At 38.1% G+C, this 24,299-nt stretch overlaps 1 protein-coding gene across 2 annotated transcripts; it reads right to left on the bottom strand.

The window, feature by feature from the left end:
* Positions 1 to 183: 183 nt before the first annotated feature.
* sgms2a (sphingomyelin synthase 2a) lies at positions 184 to 24,299 on the bottom strand. Of its 2 annotated transcripts, none has more exons than XM_017701412.2 (6): positions 24,225 to 24,299; positions 10,256 to 10,828; positions 6,783 to 6,900; positions 5,640 to 5,793; positions 4,634 to 4,800; positions 184 to 823 (listed from the first exon to the last, which is right to left on the bottom strand). In XM_017701412.2, exons 2-6 carry the CDS (start codon positions 10,684 to 10,686, stop codon positions 641 to 643), a joined length of 1,053 nt encoding a protein of 350 aa, XP_017556901.1. In that variant the 5' UTR covers positions 10,687 to 10,828; positions 24,225 to 24,299; the 3' UTR covers positions 184 to 640. The 2 variants fall into 2 exon arrangements, with proteins under 2 accessions (XP_017556901.1, XP_017556902.1); XM_017701413.2 differs by lacking the exon at positions 24,225 to 24,299 and adding an exon at positions 19,032 to 19,063.

The following is a 24,299-nucleotide window of genomic DNA, read 5'->3' as shown; positions in this document are numbered from 1 at the left end:
ACTTAGACCATATCTAGACTATCCTATTAGGACTGATTTGACAGTTTACATAATTTACGGTCCTGAACAGGTTTGGGAAACACTGTTTATGTGAAATGGAAAAAAAATGAAAATAAAAACCCCTGCAATCTCTGATTTGTCAAATGTTTAATGTTAACTTTTGTATTAAAAAAAGACCAGAAATTGATAAATAATAAAAAGAAAGAAACATTGCATGCATTGGAAAGGCACATTTGGAACATTACAAAAAAAAACCTTTTGGATTCAAATTTGTAATAGCAAAGAGAAGACATATAACAAAATAACGAAAACAAAATCGAATTAAAAATGTCAACATGTGGGAAAAACGTGAAAACTATTTGCTCAACCGAACTGACTGAAGAATATTATTCATATAAGTTCTTGGAGATTCATCTATAAAAACAGTAATATGATCATGATATATTAAAGTTTGCATATTTATACGCATTTAAAAAATGGACTACACATATTTTCCTCTCTTTAATTCTGCTGAAACCTGAGCCAGTGATTATCTCACAACCTCTTTGGTATGATTTCTGTACATTTCAGGCAACCATGAACACAGTATGATCATCACGGCATAAAAAAAAACACAGTTCTGGTAAAATATGCGATGCTGTCACTCCTCTCGTACGCTGTTCACCATGGAATACTTCTTGCAGGGGTTCTTCAGGCAGGCCGGTGGCCACGTGACAGGCCAGCAGAAAGAGCAAGGCACTTGGGTCTGGACGTTGCGCTCGAGGAAGTTAAAGATGGGGTTCCACCAGGTGTGGGTGAGGTAGTTGGGTGAGCTCCGCAGAACCTGTGAATAAGAGCAGAGGATTTAGGCCACTGACCTGGAGCTGCTCCCAAGAGATGGCAAATAAAAGCTTTAAGGGAGCCAAGAGAGCTTCAGATGCCAAGATAAACTATGTCCACTTGTATTTTTGTTTAAAGAAGCACCAGCTGTGAGTGACCCAATGAAATTTAGAGGGACAACACAACACATTCATCCACTCAAGCAAACTGACAAATGAACCTAAGAGTAATAAAAAGAAAAAATGTACCCTGGTTCACTGATATTATGCCAAAGGGAGGGAAAAAGGTAACAGGATTTTTCCTGCCAATCCTGCATTAAAGTGATGCTGTGGAAGAAAATGAAACTTTTCAGCACAGTGTGGCCAGAAACAAACAAATGTGTCCAGCACAGTTTGCTGATTTACCTGCAAACACATTTCAAACACACCTAATTACGTTTACCTGTGAACCCCGTAAACGGCCACGTCCCACCAGTGGGTCTAAGGTTTAATTACACTCTTCTATGAGCTAAGAAAAGCGTAGCCAGTTCGCATTGAAGTCCCTGTAGTTACAGTACAATAAGCCTTAGTATGTGATACGCCTTTTTATGGGTTAATTGCTAGGTGTAGTGAGTGTGTTTGGGTAGGACACCCTTCAAATTTTGCTAGACTCTGGCCTTCCAGGAATGGAGTTGTGCACCCCTGTCCTAAATGCTCTACAGCTACAAAAATACTGCAGATACATTTCTAAATAAATGAATTCCACCAAAACATCAACACTGGTGTTCTTGCAAGAGGATGACACTGTCAATCACAGCCCAGTCACCTCAGAAACACCATGAACTGTCACTATTAAGTTAGATCCACTATTTTTTGAAAATTTGAAGAGTTATTTTCTCTATTGTTTCATTTTTTTAGTAAACCTTATAGGAATTACAGCCATTTTTGACATATTTCCCTCCATGTTCACAGGCTCTGAAGAAATTGGACAAACTAATGCTTTAGGATTACTTTTAATACTTGAATGTAAGCCACTTGCACTCAGTGACTGCCTGAAGTCTGGAACCCATGGACATCACAGAATGCTGAGTAAGTTTCACTCCCTTGATCTGCTTTGCCAGGCCTTTCCTGCCGCCGCCTTCAGCCCCTTCTTGTTCAGGAATCTTTTTGCCTTCTGTTTCGTCCTCAGTAAGTGAAAAACCCACAGTTGGGTTGAGGTCATGTGACTGACTTGGCCATGCTATATTTTTGTTAAGCATTTGATCAGTCTCATCTTGATTGCTTTGTTTCAAATCCATTGTGGTGGTCTACAGAGGCAAAATTACAAGAACTGTCTCACTGTCCAAATACCAAATTGACCTGACTGTATTTAATTGAATCAAACCAGTTAAATTGTTTGTTACCATAGTTTTTTGGTAACACACCACCAACAAGTCAGTGTCACTGCAGTGCTGAGAATGATCCATGACCCAAATAATAGCTGCTCTGTGGTGGTCCTGTGGGGGTCCTGACCACTGAAGAACAGGGTAAAAGGGGACTAACAAAGTATGCAGAGAAACAGATGGACTGTAGAACTACAAAGCGCACCTATATGGTAAGTAGGACTGATATAATGGACAGTGAGTATCGAAACAAGGAGGTGGTTTTAATGTTACAGCTAATGTACATCAGTCAATGTTACTGATGAAAAATAATTGCATAGCTCAACTGACATCTGCGAAGAACAGGCATAGAAATCACATTTTAAGCTGTGAGAAAAGAATCAAATGATCTCAAATAGATTTGTTTGCATGGTTCTTGACATTGTAGGACAAACTGTTATTAATGTAAACAGACAAAAGTATAGACACAATTTGGCCTTTCAGACAGCTGTCACTAATTACATCATGTACTATTTTAATTTAAAGATGAGATCATATATACTTTAGACCACCAGGTGGCATAAAACCCTCGCTGTAGATGAGAAATTCAATCCTACACTGTTCTCTGCATGAATCAGACACAATCTGTTCTCATCATTTGGTCCTGTTTGTTCCCCTCTCTCTAAATGATTTGTATCGGCGTACAGCACTGAGGGTGCACTCTGAGGCCATCAGAGAGTCGTATCTCATAAGCCCTCTCTAATGGATGAGAGTCTACCCTGAACCATGTAAACACTTTCAGTAGGAGGCTCAGTGCCATTTTTAATGCTCTGTCTTTCATCACTTTCCCTGAACCACACAGCGTGGGCCTACAGCGTGTGTGTGTGTGTGTGTGTGTGTGTGTGTGTGTGTGTGTGTGTGTGTGTGTGTGTGTGTGTGTGTGTGTTCTCAGTAGCTTTTGAGCACTTAAGCCCTTTTAGATCAGAACAAATATGGACAATTAGGCACAAATATTTGTGTTCCAGCACAGCTTCTATCATCTGATTCAGGGTGCTCAGAGTGTTTCCATTACCTGCTGGGGATTCTGACAGTGAGGTACATCTATTTATACCAGGACCAGTCATTGTATTAAAGGAATAACTCAGGGGGAAAAAAATCTAATTAATATGATTGTCCACTGCCCCCAAATGCAGTTGATCAGGCAAGATATGTTTGCTGTGCAAATGTTTGCTTCTTTGGTTTACAACCGGAGCTGCTAGGCTCCAGTTCTAAAAAGCTAACTTCAGCTTTGTGTTAACAGTGAGGCCATGGTGTTACAAGTGGGTCCACAGCTCAACTGACACATTTCTTCATGTGTATATATGGTTGAGGCTCATTTGTGCAGAAAAGGTGGTACTCAAATTCATAACTGGACATTGTATTGTTGTTCTGAGTACACTTATTTAGCTTCTCTACTTACATTAATCTACACCAAATTTTATAATGCTGATACCAGTGGACTGTGGGAGGAAACTGGAGAACCCAGAGGAAACCCACGCAGACACAGGGAGACATGCAGTCAGGCCAACTGGACATGCTACATTGCCCCTGGGTGTGAGTTTGCGAGTGTCTGTCTGTCTGTCTGCCCTGCGATGGACTGGCGACCTGTCCAGGGTCTATCCTGCCTTCCGCCCGATGACTGCTGGGATAGGAACCAGGACCCCCTGCGACCCTGACGGAGAAGCGGCTTAGAAAATGGATGGATGGATGGATGGATGGATGGATGGATGGATGGATGGATGGATGGATGGATGGATGGATGATACCAGTGGGGAACCTGCAGTTCCTTCAAAAAAAACCTTCTTGCTACCGTTTGTATTTTTATATTTCAGTTTAATACAGTTATTAATACTCTTCTACTGGCTACTAGAACTTCAGGAGATGAACTAAAGGCCTAAAACATCTAATCTATAATACTATAATAAATAATGGCAATAATTCAACCCTAGGTCAACCCTGATTTCTAATTTGTGGGACCAAAGAAAAAAGGTGACTCTACGTCTTCTGGAAGTCCTAGATATGTCACTGACTGCAGATGCTTGCTGTAGCCTGACCACTACACTTCAGTCAGCTATTAGCAATGGAAAACAGCTCTAGGCCCAGGTTCTTTACTGAAGGACTGACTGTAGAAATTCTCTGTTACAAGCTTAAGGTGAAACATGGAATGTCTGTTACAAGCTTCAAATTTAAGTGTTTATACTATAACAGCCAAAAATATGACCAAATCATCTTTATCTTAGCTCTAACATACTTCTAGAATCCCATGAGAGAACTGGCAGAAATTAGCATAATCTCAAGAGTGTTGTTTTCCTTGTTTTTCAGAGTTTTGACATTAAGGCCCCGAGTGAAGGCCTACCTTCTGTCTTTATCTGTCATGGTTCATTATTGGGTGATACCTTTATATATATTGCTCTCATTTGGTCACAGTTATCTTACCTGTACATTGGCCATGGTGTGATACCAGTAGAAGAGGCGTGAGGTGATGAAGTAGCCAACCACGACGTCCACACTGTAGTGCTCGTGAGCCACTAGGATACACACTACCCCAACTGCGGCCAGGAGCCAGCAGAGCAGGTGGTACCACCAGAAGGAGCGTGGAGAATCTGCAGAAAGAGGGGGTGGTCTGGTTACAGCAGGATTTTAACAAACGCTGAGTACAAAGTGAATCTAAGAACTACAACTACAACACCAAGCACTAGTGGACACTAGGCAATAGGAGGCAACCACCATGCACATCAGAAAAACACCACATTAGATACACACCATATGTCCAAAAGTGTGTAGATACCCCTTCAAATTAGCAAGTTCAGTTACTTTAAGGTGTACTCAAGTTTAGCTGAAGACACACAGCTTGTATAATCTCCAAAGAAAAGCATTTTGAATAGAATAGGACACTCAGCAGTACACGCAGGGTGTTCTCACCTAAAATAGTATCCAAAGAAAACACCTTTTTCAGATTTATGCCTATTTCACCATCATCAACATCACATACAAAAACTCAGAAGACATGTCTAGGATAACTGGTCATTTTGCATAGTAAATAAATTGACTATTTGTGGTGTAGGCATGTGATGTAGAGCCCTGGTTCCCATCACCACCATTATAAAGAAATCTGAGTCGGTACGTTTCTCTACAATGAACCATTTCACATCAAAACACTTTGAATGACTTTGTTTACATTTGAACTAAATTATGATATTAGTGTATCTTTTCTTTAAATTTGCTTCTTACTAGCTATGAATGTTGAAGATTGACAGTGAGCCATGGCACAGTTTGATCTTGGATGCTTGTCTTGCTATTTGTTCTGTTTGGTTATTTATATCTTATTATATCCATTTTTCAACAGCAATGTAAAGCTCCACAGACGTAAAGGTTCCCTTCCTTTCCGACACACTTTGTCTAGAGGAAGACGGGTGAGGCTGTCTGAGCCACAGACACTTACACTCCTTGATGAAGAGATATGTGAGTGTCAGCATGACTGTGTGGCCACTGTACAGGAAATCCCCACACATGATGTGTGAGCCAGTGATGGACAGTCCAGCTCCAGAGATCAGCTGCAGCACACGCTGTAACTTGGCCTGAGAGTCTCCGTAAAGCTGAGAGCGAGAGAGAGAGAGAGAGAGAGAGAGAGAGAGAGAGAGAGAGAGAGAGAGAGAGAGAAAGAGAGGAGGCCAGAGAACAGGGAAAAAGAGATGCAGTGCTTCAAACATTTGCATAAGTGGTCTTTGGCTTGTATGACATAAAAGCTTTTCATTGTCATCCCATAAATTCCTCTGATCTCTGATCAGAGGCTTTATCTGATAATCATTAGAGCTTTCAAGAAATGTTGCTTAACACTGTAATGGAAAATAATATCACATCGCCAAACTCTTAGAAGAGATACTGAAGTTCTTCAAGGGTTCTTTAGTAAAGACAATGGTTCTATATAGAACTATGAACACTCAAAGAACCATTTGCACGCTTAAATGGCTCTTTGCACAGTGAAATGTTCTTCAGACTGATGAAGAATGTGTTGTATATGGTTCTATATAGCACTGAAAAAGGTTCAAGCTTGACATCATAGCAAAAACAAAGCTCTTATTGGTGCCATACAGAACCATTTTCAAAAAGGTTCTATATAGAAGCATATACAATACATTCTCTATCGATCTGAAGAACCACACAATTTAACCACACGAAGACCCATTTAAGCATGAAAATAGTTCTTTGAGTGCTTATGGCTCTACAAAGAACCATTGAGAACCATTAAGACGGTATGTAGCATAGATTCTAAGGACTTAAACTATGCATTATCATCATGCAAATGTTCATCTAATCATTTGAGAAAGTATATTTTAGGCAGGATAAGCGGCTTAGAAGATGAATAGATGGATATTTCAAACAATTATTGTAAAAAATCAAGCCTGACAGAGCAGTTGTGACAGGCCTTTAAACGTTTACCTAAGCCACAGTCAGAAAGGATATTACAGTCTTCAGGAGAATCTATTGGATTTGTTCATGATATTCCAGCGCTGGGGCCTGAGGGAGGCCGGATGTGAGGTAGACAGAAAGGATAGAGAAAAGCGCTTTAGCGGTCAGTATTTACCTTCGGGGCACAGGTCATGTGCATGCTGGGCACAGGCAGAGTGGTGATGTACATAGTGACGCAGCGATACAGGTACAATGTGCCCATGAGGAAGAAGAACCTCCTGCCCAGAATGGCCCTAGAAATGCAGCACAGAATATCTAATCTAAGATATTTACCAATATGTTAAATTCAGCAAATAAACAGTAATTGTGTATTAAAATGTGCAGAAGTGTGTTCTCTTTAAAGGATGTGTTTTGACCAGGGACATGAAAACTGTATGTAAGTACTCTACATGTCCATAAGTTGTAGTAACCTGCTCATCCAATGTTTCTTCTGAAATCAAAGGTATTAACAAAGAGTTTGTCTCTTCAGCTGCTCTGACAGCCTTGACTCTTTTAAGGCTTTACATTAGATGCTGAAACATCAGCCACAAGTTTGTGAGGTCAGATACTGATGTTGGACGATTAGTTCAGGACCAAAAATGCTGCCCCAGCTCATCCCAAAGGTACTGGATGGAGCTCAATTACTCCAGAGGCTTGATTCCACTGAACAGAGAACAGCACAATGCTAGGGAGCTTTATGCCCTTCTATCTGATGTAAGGGCATAGTGACCTGGCAGCTCCATTCTATTAGCAATACTTTTCTAGGTTGCAATGTCTGCAATGAATGTGCTTTAAAGTAGCTGAACTTATTTATTAGAAGGATTGTCACAGTACTTTTGGACATATAGTGTATATCCATAGTCACACTGACGGAGCCAGGATGACCGTATGTATGAGAGCAAAGAAATCGGTGTAAAAGTAGTTCAAAATGGTTAAAAGAATGTGTAAATTTATCAGCATAAAGTACTTTTTAGCAGAACTTTATTTGCAGCCACTGCTGTATTACCATAAAAGTTGACTGTAACACAAAATGTTCTGAATACAACAGAACTGGCATAATTTGTCTATATAGGATTGTCTATGATGAGTATAGAATGAGTCATATTGCCTAAGATTTACCTGCCTTGACTGGTTAAAACATTGGGCTTCTTTCACCAACCATTCTTGAGAAGAAATTTCTTCTGAAAACCCACTTATGAACTTTTCGTGAAGATTCTGATATTCACTGCCGTTTCTTATTTGGGATTTGTTCCTAGGTAAAAATCAGAACCTACACACGCAAGAGGACAAGGGGCAAACAAATTCTGAGGTTTAAGAAACCTTTCTCATGAGCAAATTTAAGACAAAACGTAGGAAGATATTGAAGAATGAGGCCAATTGTTCAGCATTAAGGGTGGTTAAAAAAGTAATCAATAAGTAATTTGACCATTGAATCAACACTATTTCTACAACACATTTTGCTACAGCAGGGGGCTCTACACAGAGCAAACCTCTGCCTGTTTTAAGGTACAATTACTGTTTATTTCCTGAATGAAACATATTGGGGAAGAAATCATATGTATGCAAAAGTTATGGGGTATTTTACATTTTATGTTAGATTTTTTCCACTATATTAAAAAAATAAGTAGAAATTGTGTGCTAAATGTGTATAGAAATGCCACATTTCTTTCCTGTAGATAAATTCCCTATTAACTTATTTACAGTTGGATAATAAAAAAAAAAAAAAAAAAAAAAACGTTTGACGGGGGGCTTTCAGACTTGCTTGACTGGAATGAAAACCTGCAGCCACATATATTTGCCTGCATGCTACAACATTTTGTCCCCTTGGAATTATAAGGTTCTATCTGACATTCATCTCTGATTTCTTAACATTATGTGACATTGTCACGATTGGCCCCTCCCAGTCTTCCATGTGCGTTTGTTTACATGTCCATGTGCTTCTTTGTTTTGTTTCCTCCCGGTTCTGCCCTCTTGTTTCTTGACTCCGCCCTAGATTGTTCCCACCTGTTTTCCACCTGTGTTTTGTGAACCCTCGTTATCCCTGTTGTTATTTGAGCCCTGTGTTTACCTAGTCTAGTGCCGGTCTTTGTTTGATATGTTTGATTTGTTTGTGCTGTTTGATGTTTGAGGTGTATGTATTGCTTGAATTTCTGCTCTCCGTGTTGGCTCTCTGACCCTGGACCGTTTCGACCCTGATTCCGGATTTGCCCATAATAAATCTTGCTTTTCGTCCACCTCCTCATCGCTCCACAACGTTAAAGAGATGTTTTTTAAAGTGATCTGCATTTTTGGACTCTTTATCTTGAAAACAAAATGGGTCTATCTCCAAAGTCAAACTCTGACTTAGTTCTAAAAGGTTCTATCTTCGAGCCAATCACCACTTTGAATACACACAAGAGGACCAATCAAATTCTGCTTCTTTGTTGTCACCCTCCTCAGTGACAGTTTATAAAAACTTCATACAGTTTATGAAGTCTTCTTACAGTTCTTTAAAAAGTCTAATTGTCTTAGATTTTGTAAATGTTAAGCCTTAAAGATAATTAAATAGTACACATTTGAATTGATGGGATCATAATTACATAATAATTGCATTTATTTCATTTATTCGTCCATTTTTTCTTTTTCTTCTTTTTCTCAAAATAAGACATTTTAGCTCACATTTCTGGCATAAAACTAAACCTCACACTGCCTTTAGACTGACTGGCTACACTGACTTGCTGGGACAGTTCATTAGAGTAGCTGGTTGCTGTCAAACCTAAAGGACACTTAAACTAATGGTTCCTACCTAAAATTGACCTTTGCATTGGATAGAATATTTAGCACTGACCTTTATACTTAATCAGTAACACTTTACTGTAGGGTTCAATTCCTAAGGCTACATGACACCCATATGAGCTTGTTGTGACAACTGACATAGACCTACATAAATGTTTATAAATGCTTATTTCAATAGGCGTCATATGTCATAAAAGCTACTTTAGTTAACTTTGATCGAAATTTGCAAATGTAGCCTTTATAGCAAATGGAATGGCATTTATAAACATTTATGCAGGGTTATATCAGCTCCTTATGATCCATACCCTACAGTAAAGTGTTACCAAATAAAAAAAGCGTCATAAAAATTCCATAGAATACATTAAGCTTGCATTCTGATAATGTAGACACTCCATGCAGTAGTTTTATGTTTCATAATAAATTACAAGTAAGCAGTCTGTGCTGTTTGAAAATCATTACTTCTTTTCACTCTTTCAGGATTAGCAGGTTCTGTCTGCATGTGACCTCTTCGAAAAAACTAATTTACAAATCTGATGGGATTTTGATATTGTACATTCAGGATATATATGATATATATGATACTCTACATTCAGGATGTCAGTCACTTTCATGTATGACACAGACGTGTTCCACGTATCAGTTTTACTGTTTAGAAAGCAAAATCTTTGAAGCTCAATATCTCAAAACGGCCCAGAACACAGACAGAGCTTTATAATTCTGAGAGGAAGGTGTATTCATTTACGCATTTTTAATTCATTTATTCATTTATTATTACAGATTTTTATTTACTGACATTTATTGGTCTTCCTGGTGAAAGGGAGACCTGACACTTACCGATATTTGTGGAAGAGCCACTGCAGGGACCAAATCCCCACCAACACCATGCCGTTGACCTCGGTCACTGTAAACGCCCACTTCACGCGGTCAATGTAGTCGAAGAACTTGTCAGGGAGTGGTGGGCTGCTCTCTTTGGCTGGAACTCTTTCATGCACCACTGTTATCATCACTGTGGTCAGCACCAGGTTGAAGGCAGCATACATGAAAGTGATGAGTGTCTTCCACCACTCCATGGGCAGCCTGTTGGCCCTGCCATCCGGCAAAGAGATCTTGACATAGTCTCGGTGTCGGCCGAGAGCCTTTCGGGTCCTCTTGGCCTCCTCAGGCGCAGGACTGTGGACAGGACAAACTGGACCCCCAGGACTGCTGCCATCATGTTTGTGGGCATCTGTAGGGTGTTGTTTGCACTGGTGATCCACAGATGCCATTAGTGCCCACGTGCTACCCACTAATCACTGCAGCGCTGCACATGCACACAGGCCTTGATCTGCCTTATGAGTCTGTGCCACGGCTGATGAATGAATGGCGTCTGCCTTCTAGGTTTCAGGTGAGGTGTTGCAGCTGCAGTCTCTAATGAAAGAAACAAGAAGGAAATCAGATAGCATATTCCATTAAAAGAGGTCAATCAATACCCATTAATAATCAATACAGGCTCTTTATAACCACAAATAAACAATGCGCTCATATTCAGACGAAAGTGTATTACAGTACTCGGCATGAAATGCTCGTCCTTAGTGGACATAAAACAGAAGTGGATCTTTACACGTCTGTAATCCAATCCTAATGTTACTGTCTTTGGCTCTCGGTTTCATTTCTTTAACCATTAGAAGTCTAAAGCAGCTGTTTTGTTAGATTATTTAAATTTAAGGCTGTAACTGTATATTTTTGACTATGAGCTAAATGTAAAGACCCAGAGAACAAACTGAAATATTTCTGCTAATTTTAGTGTGCAATTTCTATTTGACAGGTTCAACATGTTAGAAATACAGAAGACATAAACGACATAACGTGCAACAAGTTTGCACAGGTTTCCACATTTTATAAACCCAGTACCAAAAAAGACGGGACAGTAGGTAAAACGTAAAAAAAAATTAAAAAAGCAGTGATTTATAAATATACTTTGACCTGTATTTGAAAAAAAATGTAAAAAGACAAAATATGTAATGTTTCATCTTATCAACTTCATTGTTTTATTGCCAAAACAAGCCAAATGCTGCCTGTCACTACAGCATTACTGACTGAAAATGTGTTTTATTAACCTCAAAATACAACAAAGGGCCCATATAGCTGCACAGCTGAAGACTTGTACAAAGAAGAATAGCTAAAAATTCACTTTCAAAACTGGAACAGTTTGTGTCTTCAGTCCCCAAATGATTATTAAGTGCTGTTAAAAGGGAAAGTGATCCAACACCATGCTAAACATGCTCCTGTCCTGTCATGAAACATATTGCAGGCATCAAATTTATATACTTACAAAAAACAATGAGGATCAAAAGGTAAAACACAAAATATTGTGTTTTTGTACTGTTTTCAATTTAATATAGGTCAAATAGAATCCCTGTTTTCTCTCTTTGTTTGCATTTCACACACTGACACAACGTTTTTTTTTTTTTGGATTTGGGGTTGTATGCATTATATATGTTAAATTCAGCAAATAAACAGTGACTGTGCAGGTACTAGATATAGTTGTATACAGTCATAAGTTGGTAAGTTCAGCAAAAAAAAAGTAAGCATAAAATATACTTTTGCACAGGCCCTCTATATATACACAACCACATATATATATATATATATATATATATATATATATATATATATATATATATATATAAACCTATGAAAAAAAAATATATATGTTATGTTAAATTCAGAGAATAAACAAATTGTTTTATAAAATGTGAAGAACTGTGTTCTCTGTAGAAGATGTGTTCACTTATTTTCACCTAAAAAATCAACAAAACGTGTAGTTTGACCAGAACTTTCCAAACCTTTTCATACAGCTGTCTTTGAAAACTGGCTCTCAGTGAATGAAGGGCGTTCACTGTGTTTACGACTTTGAGCGACTTCTGAGGCTCTGAACAAAAGAGTGAAGGTTGTTTATATGAGCTGTTGTCGACTGCTTTCCTTTGCTTGAAAGTTCACTCTGCCATTTTTCTGGGGACTTGCCAGATGTGCACTGCACTGTTTTACTTGAGCAGCATGCTGGATTTAGACCCAGGGGGAATATGACTCTCCTTTGAAGCGATTCATGCCTCGGGCGATGTTCTGAGCCTTTTGCCTGTTTGCTCTCATATTTTCCTCCACAATAACAACACCACAGTTGAAAGTATTTGCAAGTTTTTGCATGGTTTAAACAACTTGAATGAACTTTAATGAAGTTTCTGTTTGGATATACATTTCAAAGCATTTATATTTAACTGACCTATTTTAATGTAGGGATATGCTATTAATGCCAGGTAAGTCTATATATTTCTATAGTCTGCACAAGTCTACATATTTAAATCATTAGTTTAGCCACATTTTACTTCAAAGTATTAAAGAATGAATTCATATTAATGGTTGCGATTCCAGAGAGAAAAACTGAGGTGCATGTTATGTGAAATATGTGTGGGTTTGATTTAATTATAATAATAAAGAAGTTGCTTATTAACTTTTCACATTTCTTGTCCTTACAGATTTAATTAGCAGTAGAGTACATAGAAATGACCAACATCAGATTTGGCAGATTTATGCTAAAAATCAGCAAATTACTATTATTTTAAATTTTTTTATGTTAATTTTTTAAAAATATTTACATTTAATTTTTAATGTAAATATTGTGAAACAGGTAAGTGCGCCTGCACTTTGTTATATCTATCTATCATAAAATAAAAAACTATATTTTAAAATGCATTTAAATGCCAGTATGACCCATTTAAGAATCAATAATATTATTTTTATTGCAACTTATTGCTAAGACACTGTAAAAAGTGGTTCCTCAGATCTACTTAAAAAAATACTTCATGTGGTAACAAGTAAATTAACTACTTTTAATCAACCTAAATAAATATTTTGAATAAACAATTATTTCAAACAAAGTAATTTCAAATAAAAATAGTTCCATTGCTTGTTACTACATGAAGTAACTTTTTTAAGTAGGTCTGACAAGCCACTTTTTACAGCGTACACTCGAAAAAAAATTCTGGGTTTTAACTTTAAAAAGTTTCCAGGCCATAATTTGAAGTACAAATAATAATAGGACATATATCACATTGTTTTTTTTTTTTTAACTTACTGTTCGAAATTTGATTAACTCAAAACTTGAATGCACCCTGAACATCTTTTTAATTTATATTTTTACAGTGTAAAAAGTACTAGAACTGTGTTAGTGTTCATTTAACCTACACGGTGTGAGCTTTGAGTACATAAAATAAAAAAATTCAGGGAATCTGGAGAAAAATCTCTGTGCATAAAAGGCAAGGATGGAAACCATATCCCAATGCCCATGACCTTCGACCTCTCAGATGACACTGTATTAAAAACTGCCATGTTTTTGTGATGGAGATCAACACATGGACCCAGGAAAATTTGGAAATATTGTTCTCATTAAACACTGTTTATTGCTGCAATAACAAATGCAAGACAAGACTGCACTATGTCGAAGTCAAATGTGAACAATGCCCATAAATGCCGCCGCCGACTTCTCTGGGCACAGACTCATCTCAACTGAATGCACAGTGGATAAGTGGACTGTGGTGTGACAAGTCAGATTAACAGATTATAGAAATAATAGATGTTGTGTTCTCCAGGCCAAAAAGTAAAGGATGATTCAAACAAATAACAAGTCATTAGGACATGAAACAGATTACTATTTGAAATTTGATTAACTCACAATTTTAAGGCACCCTGAACACCTTTTTCATTTAAAATGACAGTTTTTTACATAATACAAGGTAATAGAAATGTGCTAGTGTTCATTTAACCCAAACAGTGTGAGCCTTAAGTTAAACAAAAGACCAAACATCACCCATTGACCAATGTTGATGTAAAGAATGTTGTATGTGTTGTAAGATGTTCTGGATGAAAATAAATAAAGAAATAAAAATACTGCCTAACTTCTACTTCCACCCAAATGCCCGTAAACTTGTTTCTCACTCTATCTCTCTGTTGGGGGAGCGCAGGCCTTCTAGTTCAAAATTCTTGTAGAGCTAGCAAAGTGTCTGCTAAATAAATACACTCAAATGTAAACATACTTAGCATTGTGAACCTAAGGAGGTTCTACAAGGTCTGCAAAGTTTAACAAAATCAAAGTCTGCAAAGTCTAACAGAAAAGGCTCTCAAATTAGAGCAGCTCTCTTCTATCCAAGAATACAGGTCTAAATGTAGGGCTCAGCTCACTGGAACCAACAACAAAGCCAACATAAGCTCTCAGACAGAGGCACTTCACAAACCTCTGGGCCCTGTGTGAACACAGCCTCTGTGGGCCGTCTTGTTTGAAAGTAATTATATGAACTATATATGAAAAAGAATGGGGCTGTACTTTACCCACAATCAGTTTACTTTCGATGTTTGTGCACTTTTCTATCAGCAACTAAATATTTTCAAAGATGCATAGTGAATTCTTAATCACAGTAAAAAATTGCCATAAAATGGACAGTATTTTACTGTAAATTTATAGTACTTTACTGGCAGCTCTACTACTAGTATTTTACAGTAAATTGCATTGTCTGGTATCTAACTGTAAACCAATACACTGCTCTAAATGGCCAATCTTTTACAGTATGATCCTGTAGATTAAAAAAACAGTATTTTAACAGAAATACTGTAAATCCACAGCTACTTTTACCGCGCCAACATTCATTGCCATGATAGTAATTACGTTGTACATGAAAGCAAAGTTTTTTAGCCCAGGTGCTTGAAGGCCCGTTACAAGATCATTCCTGGAATGGAATTGACAAATTCAAAGCAGCTGTTGTAAATTTGGACTAGCTGTAGAGAAAGTTGGTTTCTACATAATTTTGCTATATAAAGTTACTTAAAGTTACTGCTACTGAGCTAAACTATGTTGTTGTAGCTACTGGAACCTTCAAGTAAAAAACGTCATGTGAAATGAATAATGTGCTCTAAATGGAGATATGTTGACAAAAACAAGTCATGCTCTATAGTTGTCAACCTCACATCAGTAAAGAACACTCACAAAGGAAGGCAATTGTAGGCAGAGCATGAATAAACCAAAGTAACACTGTTTCCTGTTACTGTACTTGTACAAAGAAGTTTCATTTTGCAACCCGCGAAAGGTAAAATGCGTTCAATAAGTCCTGCCCTTTCTGAAAGCAGGGAACTGGAGATAACCTGAAGTACATAAGGTGCCTAATCTCTCAGTAACACAAGCACTGATGTACTGTTAGAGCCATACAGCTCCAGCTCTATGACAGGCAGGTCTGCTGCACTCCTCATAACCTTTGCTTAACTGAGGCAGTTTCAACATCCCCCTGCTGTCAAACAATTCTCTAACCTCCCCACGTCAAATTCTACTATCTACCTCCTCATATCAAATTTACACAACCTATCACAAAATCAGCTTCAGAAGGCTGGCTGTGTATCCATCTGAGTCTTATCAGCACAGTGGAAACCCCTCCACAGCCAGTACAGCACTGAAAAAGCAATGTACTTGATTCAAAAGTGAAATATATTACATGAAATAAAGACGGCACCAATCTGATACCAGGTACTGATATCAGCAGAAAATGCTTGATTCATAGCTGAGCAGTGGAGCAAGGGGAGCACATGGACCTCCACTTTGATTAGAGGGGAGCGAATGTTCTTATTTGAATGAAAATTCACCTTTGACTGGAAATAACAAGTTTACAAGTTTATGTTTACAAGTTTATCTCATATGTTTCTATTTTTCTTGTGATTGTATCAGCGTTTTCAACAGAATAGTTAGAATGGCATATTATTTTCTCAAGATTTTGACTGATTATGTTGGAATAACCTCTTATTTTCTTGGGAAGTTGACAGATTATGTCAGAATAATGTTTATTTTCTCAAGATTTTAACTCATTATGTCAGAAAAATGTTTTATTTTCTCAAGATTTCAACTGATTATGTCAGAATAATATCTTCTTTTCTTGAGATTTTGATTAATTGATTATGCCAAAATATTGGCTCATTTTTTTGAGATTTTGACTGATTATGGTAAACTTATGTCTTATTTTCTCGAGATTATGTTGGAACAATGTCTTATTTTCCTGAAATTTTGATTGATTAAAAAAAATTAAATTGATTATGCCAAAATATTGGCTCATTTTTGACTGATTATGTTAAACTTTAATTTTCTCAAGACTTCATCTAATTACGTTGGAATAATGTCTTATTTTCTCAGGATTTTGACTGATTCTGTTGGAATATATCTTATTTTCTCAGGATTTTGACTGATTCTGTTGGAATAATTGTCACGGTTGGCTCCTCCCAGTCCTGTCCATGTGCTCGTGTTTTGGTTTTGTAACTCCGCCCCTGATTGTATTCACCTGTCCCTCATTGTTACGTGTATTTAAGCCCTGTGTTTGCCCCTTGTGTTTGCCAGTCTTTGTATCTTTATCATTGTATCTTTGTATCGTTGTACCTGGTCTTTGTTTGTGTTGGTTCTGGTTGTTTTCGTCATGTATTACCCTCGATCTGTCCGTGTCGGCTCATTGACCCTGGACTGTTCTGACCACGACCCTGGATTTGCCCGTAATAAATCTCGCTTATCTCAGCGTGTGCGTCCGCCTCCTCGCTCCCCGTTACAATAATGTCTTATTTTCTCAGGATTTTGACTGATTCTGTTGGAATAATGTCTTATTTTCTAAAGATTTTGACTGATTATGTCAGAATAATGTCTTACTTTCTCAAGGTTTGACTGATCATGCTGAAATAATGTGTTCTTTTCTTGAGATTAAAATCATGTTATTATTATTCTTGCGACTAATCATGTTAATGTCCTATTTACAGTGAGACACTTCCACATTGTTAGAAACAATAAATATAGCACAGTTCTTATTACACCCCCATATCATTATAGGTGACTAATGTTTGATAGTTAATATATTTTAGCAAATTGCTAGCTGTGTATTTCCTCCTGAAGTGGAGTGTTTGTTTTGTTTGATCATGATAGCTTACTTTCACAGGCTCATCTGAAGTGCTTCAATAAAAAAGGCTCATTCTAAACCTCAGTAGTTTAAAAGAAAAAAGGCATTGTGGTTTGGTATTGGTATGAGCCAGTATGGAGGATTTCACTAACAATTCAATGTTTTTAATGTAATGTCTCCACAACACACACATTATAAGTTCCTGCACATGCACTGTTGATCCCACACACATGTGTCTGGATTTAATGAATCAACAGGAGTAGCACCTCCACGAGACACTCTCACTGTATCTGTGATCAGTCAGCACAATAATAAACTTCACCTAAAGTGCAAACCACTTGTGTTCCATTGTTATTTAGTTAACGCAATGGAAAATCAAAAATTCCCCTGAATTCCGCAGCTGAGTAATACCGGACACTTTATGTTTCTTTTTAAACACGTCCTCAGCAGCCACTTTCTATTCAGATTTCCATGTGTGATCTAATTAAAGAGACTTCTCCTCAGCGGAGAATGTGAGAGTGTCAGGAACAGTCCTTTTTCCATTCAGCTGTGCTTAAAAGCCCCATTAACAGTCTATCACTGCTCTCTCCTTTCCGAGATGCATCTCAGCAACAACATCACACAGACACACGATACAAGGTAATCAGAACCAAACAGAAGGACACAAAGAGGTAGTACAAAGCATTTCATGTGACAGGACTAATTTCTACTAAAGCCAGGCTGAAAAGTAGCTCTGATATCAGTGCAGAGCTATACAAACATCCTCACACAGTTCAGATACTAATCATTCTAAATGCTGCAGCTTTATTCATGATTTAGTTCACAGATGCTCAGCGTTCCTAAAACACTAACAGCCAGCTTCATAGATAGAGAGCAGGCAGGCAGGCAGGCAGGCAGGCAGGCATGCAGGTAGATAGATAGATAGATAGATAGATAGATAGATAGACAGACAGACAGACAGACAGACAGACAGATAGATAGATAGATAGATAGATAGATAGATAGATAGATAGATAGATAGATAGATAGATAGATAGATAGATAGATAGATAGGCAGACGGACAGCCAGCCAGACAGACAGCCAGCCAGCCAGCCAGACAGATAGATAGACAGATAGATAGATAGATAGATAGATAGATAGATAGATAGATAGATAGATAGATAGATAGATAGATAGATAGATAGATAGATAGATATTATTACCAATAGAAGAACCCGTTTGTGTGCTCTATAAAACCCTTTTTCAAAAAGGTTCTACATAGAACTATTTACAGCACATTCTCCATCAATCTGAGGAAAGTTTTATGATGCAAAGAACCCTTTAACCATGCAAAAGGTTCTTTAAATGTGCATGGTTCTTTATAGAACCGTTTTCCGCACCAAGCAACCCTTGAAGAACTGTCTTTTTCAAGAGTCTACAAAGAACCATTTAGCATGCAAATGGTTCCATAGGGCTCTTGGTTCTAAACAAGTTCTAAACCATTGCCTTTACAAAAGAACCTTTGAAGAATCATCTCTTTTAAGTGTGGTCGTTTAAGACTAGGCTTAGTCCACATTCAGGAAAGTGGCCTTAAATCAAAATCTATCTCTGGCTACGCACTGCAAACAGCATTCAGCCATAAAGATGGAGCAAGTGACCATAAAGACGGTCCCAATTACTGTACCATTCAGTTGTAAACCTCTTCATGCCAAATCTCTCTGCACTACTGTAGTCAGCCAGCAGCTCCTGCAGAAACAGCAGCAGCAGTGTAGGTCCCTGTGTGACTCTACCCTTCCTTACGCCGGTCCTTACGCTGCTGTCCTCCAGACTCTTTCCCAGCCTCCACCCTCTGCTCTGCTCTGCTCTGCTGTGATGGAGATGCATGTGATGGAAAGCTGGCAGGGGAAAATGTCTTCCACATGCTGCAGACACAGTAATGGATGGGTTGGCTGGCTCCGCTCACTCTGCCCTGCCTGCCCGCCTGCTATTTCCAGCACAGCCACCCCACAGCCTTCAGCACAAGCCTGTGTTTAACTCTCAGAGTGCGGCCGGCGACCTACACATTAACACACGCTGCTAATCACACAGTACTATAAGATGCACGGTCATTTCTTTCCTCTTTAAATACAACATCAAACGAGAAGATAAAAAAGCCACACCAAACGACTGAGCCAAGTTCTTCAAGCGAAGCATTTCGAAATCTAGCTCGTATGTTTAACCCCTTAAACTGAGAAGGCCTGTATAGAAGTCTCATAACTCATAAGTATAGAGCTCTCATAACTGCACAACTTAGGTATTAGTGTCATTGCACTTGTCATATTAATTCATATTAGTTAATGTAAGCCTTAAGCTTAATAACTGCATAATAGTCCTGCAGTTTAAGGTGCTAGGGCACTGTTTAGGGATGTTGTCACTGGAAACGTGAGCAGTCCAACCCACTTACTGAAACATGCAATCCAAATATTGTCCAGTCCAAAAAACATAAAACAAAACAAAAAAAAAGATGTTAATTTTTAACTTTGAAAAAAAATCTTCTACATCATTTGAGCACAGCAGCTGTTCTTTACGTTGGATAAACATTCATGATGAATGGACCAATAGAAATGCTTCAAAATGGCTTGAAAAAAATCTAAATGTATTTACATTCTTTGTCTAAATGTCTAAATGTATTTACATTCTTTGTCTAAATGTCTAAATGTCTTTAACACTAACTGTAAAGAACATTTTTGACTTTCTTGTAAAGTTACCATTTTGGAGACACTTCATCAAACCAAGTACACTCTTCAGTGGTTCTTTAGTAAAGAAAATGGTTCTATAGACACTCGAATAACCCTTGGCATGATTAAAGGGTTGTTTGCACTATGAAATGGCTCTTCAGATTGATGGAGCATATAGTGTGGATGTGTCTATATAGTACATATATAGTACATTTTTGATTATTTGCAGCACCAAAAAGGTTCCTCTACTATTACGATGTCAAGCTCGTTACAACAGAACCCTTTTCAAAAAGGTTTTATATAGAAGCATGCACAGTACATTCTCCATCAATCTGAAGAACACTTTCATGATGACCACTTTCATGATACAGAGAACCTTCATGGTGATCATGGTTTTATATGGAACCATTTTCTTTACTACAGAAGCCTTGAAGAGCCATCTTTTTAAGAGTGTAGGCCACCAAATCAAACTTTGAAATAGATATTTATTCATTTATTCTTGGTTGTAGGGCTACACTTAAACACCAAGACTAATCCGAGACTATGACGAGTCAAGACTGAGTCATGGTCACAGATACCTAGATGCAACATCGTCTGTTGTTCTCTATCTGAGGTGACATGTCTCAAATCCATCAATGTGTGAATCAATTCTAATCTTAATACACATAAAAATCAAAGAAACCCTCAAAAACGCAGTAAGAAGGACAAAATTAAAGTTGACTTCCTATTCGTTTTCCCATTCCACCTTAAAGGGTGCAGCTGTCACTTGCTGGTCCCTGAAGCTGTACCATTTTAGGTGGAATGGGAAAATTTGAACAAGAAGCTGGCAAATAAGCTTCAGCTTCGTGTGAAGGTGCTAATGTTAATCTATTATGAATATCTACACAGATTAAGGAACGCTATAACATACCTTGCTACAAAGTATTATGCATCATTATAAATAAATCATTATTATCCCCTGAATAAAGTATTAAATACGCTTAAAGTAAAACCAGAGGAAAAACAATCACATCAACAGGTTTCCTGTGCTTCAGCAACCGCACAGCCATATCTACACACAAACATCACACAAACATGAGCATGGATCTCTGCGTTCCCTCCGTTATATAATCCTATTCCTGTTTCTGAGTCCAACATTCTTGAAATAGTCTGACGGTGGACAGTAATCTTTCTTAAACTGCTGCTCTGTAATGGTACTGAATCCAGTCAAGCAGCAATGTTGACCGCCCCAAAATGGCAGTGCTGTTGATGGGCCTGGTTGGACCCAATGTGGCATCTAGGTATGTACAGTATATCTATGGTCAAGAGACTAAAGGGGGCAAAACCAAGCCAAGACCCAGTCCAAATGAGAGGGAGACCAAGTCAAGATCGAGACCCCCCAAAAATGGGGTTCTCTTCAAGATCAAGCTTCAACTCCTCTTAAACTGCTTCAAGTCCAATATTTCTTGGTCTTGCCAAATTGTTTAGTCATTGAAAAGTGAGCTTGTAACGTGGGGGAGCGATGATGAGGCCGACGCATACGCTGAAAGGAGCGAGATTTATTAAGGGCAAATCCAATATCAGGGTCTAGACAGTCTAGGGTCAAAGAGCCAACACAGAGAGAATGAGGGACAGACATAAGGAAAATGAACACAGGAAAAACATGCAACAGAGGCCGGAAGAGCAACGCTAAACAATACAATACAAAGACCAAACAAAACAAAAGCACATGGAGGACAGGGAGGGGCCAGTCGTGACGGAGCTATACTGCTACACATTTAGAGAGATTACTCTAATTTTTCTACCCTCTTTAAATGATATGATCAAATTATACAGTACTTAATTATGTACTGAATTACAGTTACACGTAATTATTTTTCTATGTTGGCAGGTTTAAGTCTACACTTCTGAATTCTTTCTGTTTGTTTCAATATCAGGAATTGACACAAATCTGGCAAAAATGTAAGGATGTTTTTTTTTCACAAAACAAAACTTACAAGAAGTAATAATAACCTCATCAAACACAAGTCATAATAAAATATCTAATCTTCAACTTATACAATTTATGATCCAAGTGGCTAAATCAAACACAAGCAGAAAAACTACAAACAGAGAAAATACAATTTTAAATAACACCAGAGCAAATTAGCTCAATGGGCCCTTCATACAAAAATGACCATGAATAAATAATATAAAATGCTTACTCGCTACTTGCCATGACTCCAAGTCTCTGTGCTATAATGGAGGCTAATGGATGAAGTATGGTATTGTCATAGCTATCCAAGAGTGAAGAGTGTAACATTGCATAAGAAGCATTATAAGAGATACGCCTAAGGCATTAGGTGGCTTGGTTGCAAAAGGCGCCTGCACAAAAGACCCCCCATGCACTGCCAGCAGTGTTAGTTTGCTTCCATCAAAAAAGACACAAAACTCAGTCCTCAAACAGTGCTTATCATTGATAAAATTAACTTCAGCAGATAATGCATTAGAAGCTACATCCTTGATAAAAAAGACTTGGGTGTTTACGAGGGCTTTAGTCCAGGCCAGTGGTTCCTAACCCAGTTCTCAGAGCCCCCCAGACACATTTTTGCTCCAAATTTTACTTGCTTTTTAAATTCTATATGTGAGATTCATTCTCTTTCTGCTGATTTTAGAAGCCTCAATCTACAGCCATGAATGAAGTTCTTCAAAGCTGACATCAGATTAGTGCAGCCCCAGTCCTGCAGCCCCAGTCTTATTACATTCCCTCATATTTTTTCCCTCTGTTCAAACAGTTCATAAAGAACTTGATAACAAGTCCTATCAGGTGTACTAACTCAAGGAAAACTCAAACTGTGAGGAGTCTGGGGTCCACAGAACTGGGCCTGAGGACCACCAGCTTAGTGTGTTGTGTGGGTCTCCTAATTATGATATATAGTATCTTTAGACACTGTCCTTTGAAGGCCAGCTCCTGTACTGAGCACTTTGAACCACCCTGTTGGTTGGCTGAGGGTTAGGAAGAGGGTGGTGGCTGTAATTTCTTGTTCTGTGAATAACTGCTGCTGAGTTATTACAGGCTGTGGGGTTTGTGGAGGGAGCAACAGGCTCCAGAGTTACAACGACAGAACATGGCAATTTGAATATTTGTCAGGGCAATGTTAAGATTGTTTTATAGTTCATATCATAATCAAGCAGCAACAGGTGCTCCAACTCAAAAACCTTTACTGCTATTGAACAATTAGCAAAAGAGTACTGGTATAATGAATATTAAAGGGAACCTCTGACAAAATGTCCAAAATGTGATGCCTAATTCAAAGCCATTCATAGCATTTGTGTTGGAACTTAGAGACTCTTTATAATGACGGTGATTGAAACCAGTTTTCTTTGTGGACTAGTTTCCATTAAATCACCCTGTATGAACCTCTCTGCCATGAATGAATGTTAAGAAAATGGTCAAAACGTTATCTCAAAAGAAACGCAACCCAGTGCCTCAGGCATCTGGCACTCCATTTACTAGCTTTCTGTGAGGGAGCCTTTAGAGGCATCAAATGCTTTGGATGTCTGGTTCCTATCACCACCACTGTGAACAGTTCTGGCCTGAGTTGTTTCTCTAGAAGGCCACGTTTCACAGCAGGCCATTCTGAATGACTTTGTTTACATTTTCACCATTCAATAATGCAAAAATTGAGAAGAATCATTGTAATCTCCCTTTAAATACCAACATTTGAATTACCTTATATACTCTGTTATGGAAAAATAGATGACAAAATAGGCCAGTACTTGCAAGCTAGTTTGAATTACAATAAATACTGTTAGACATGCTCTGTTTAAAATGTCTAAGGGTCATATCGCAGCTCTCTTATACAAGAACGCATGATTAATCATAATTACATAGCAACATGTGACCGGAGCTCAAAAACCTTTATTAATTTAAGGCTAATAGCTAATTGCAGGCTAATTAGATCTACAATAAATCCCATTAGACATGATTTGGAAATAGATATGTAGTTTCTAAATAAATAACGTCTCCACTGTTCATGCAGTAATATTTTCATCAATATTAGCTCAAGTCATGACTAATGATTTGTTGCCAGACATCAGGAAGGTGACATTTATAAAGAGTAACAATCATATCAGTGTTTTACATACAGTGCACCATGGAACATGCTAGTCTACATAGAAGCCAGCAGAAAGAGCCTTACCTTCTTGCTGACCACCCAGCCTCTGTCCAAAGCTCTGCGCAGATGAAAATGGAGCTGGCCTGCTCAGGCTCATGC

The sequence above is a fragment of the Pygocentrus nattereri genome, chromosome 5, assembly GCF_015220715.1.
Source record: "Pygocentrus nattereri isolate fPygNat1 chromosome 5, fPygNat1.pri, whole genome shotgun sequence".
In the NCBI taxonomy this organism is placed as follows: domain Eukaryota; kingdom Metazoa; phylum Chordata; class Actinopteri; order Characiformes; family Serrasalmidae; genus Pygocentrus; species Pygocentrus nattereri.
This window is presented reverse-complemented; position numbering and strand designations above follow the sequence as displayed.

Bases quoted from the DNA above. Each gene is read 5' to 3' on its own strand.
- sgms2a (XM_017701412.2), bottom strand. From the start codon at position 10,686: ATGGCATCTGTGGATCACCAGTGCAAACAACACCCTACAGATGCCCAC. The intron at 4,801-5,639 runs GTAAGTGTCTGT...CTCTTTCTGCAG, and splicing joins ATATCTCTTCATCAAGGAGT to ATTCTCCACGCTCCTTCTGG. The intron at 824-4,633 runs GTAAGATAACTG...TCTTATTCACAG, and splicing joins ACACCATGGCCAATGTACAG to GTTCTGCGGAGCTCACCCAA.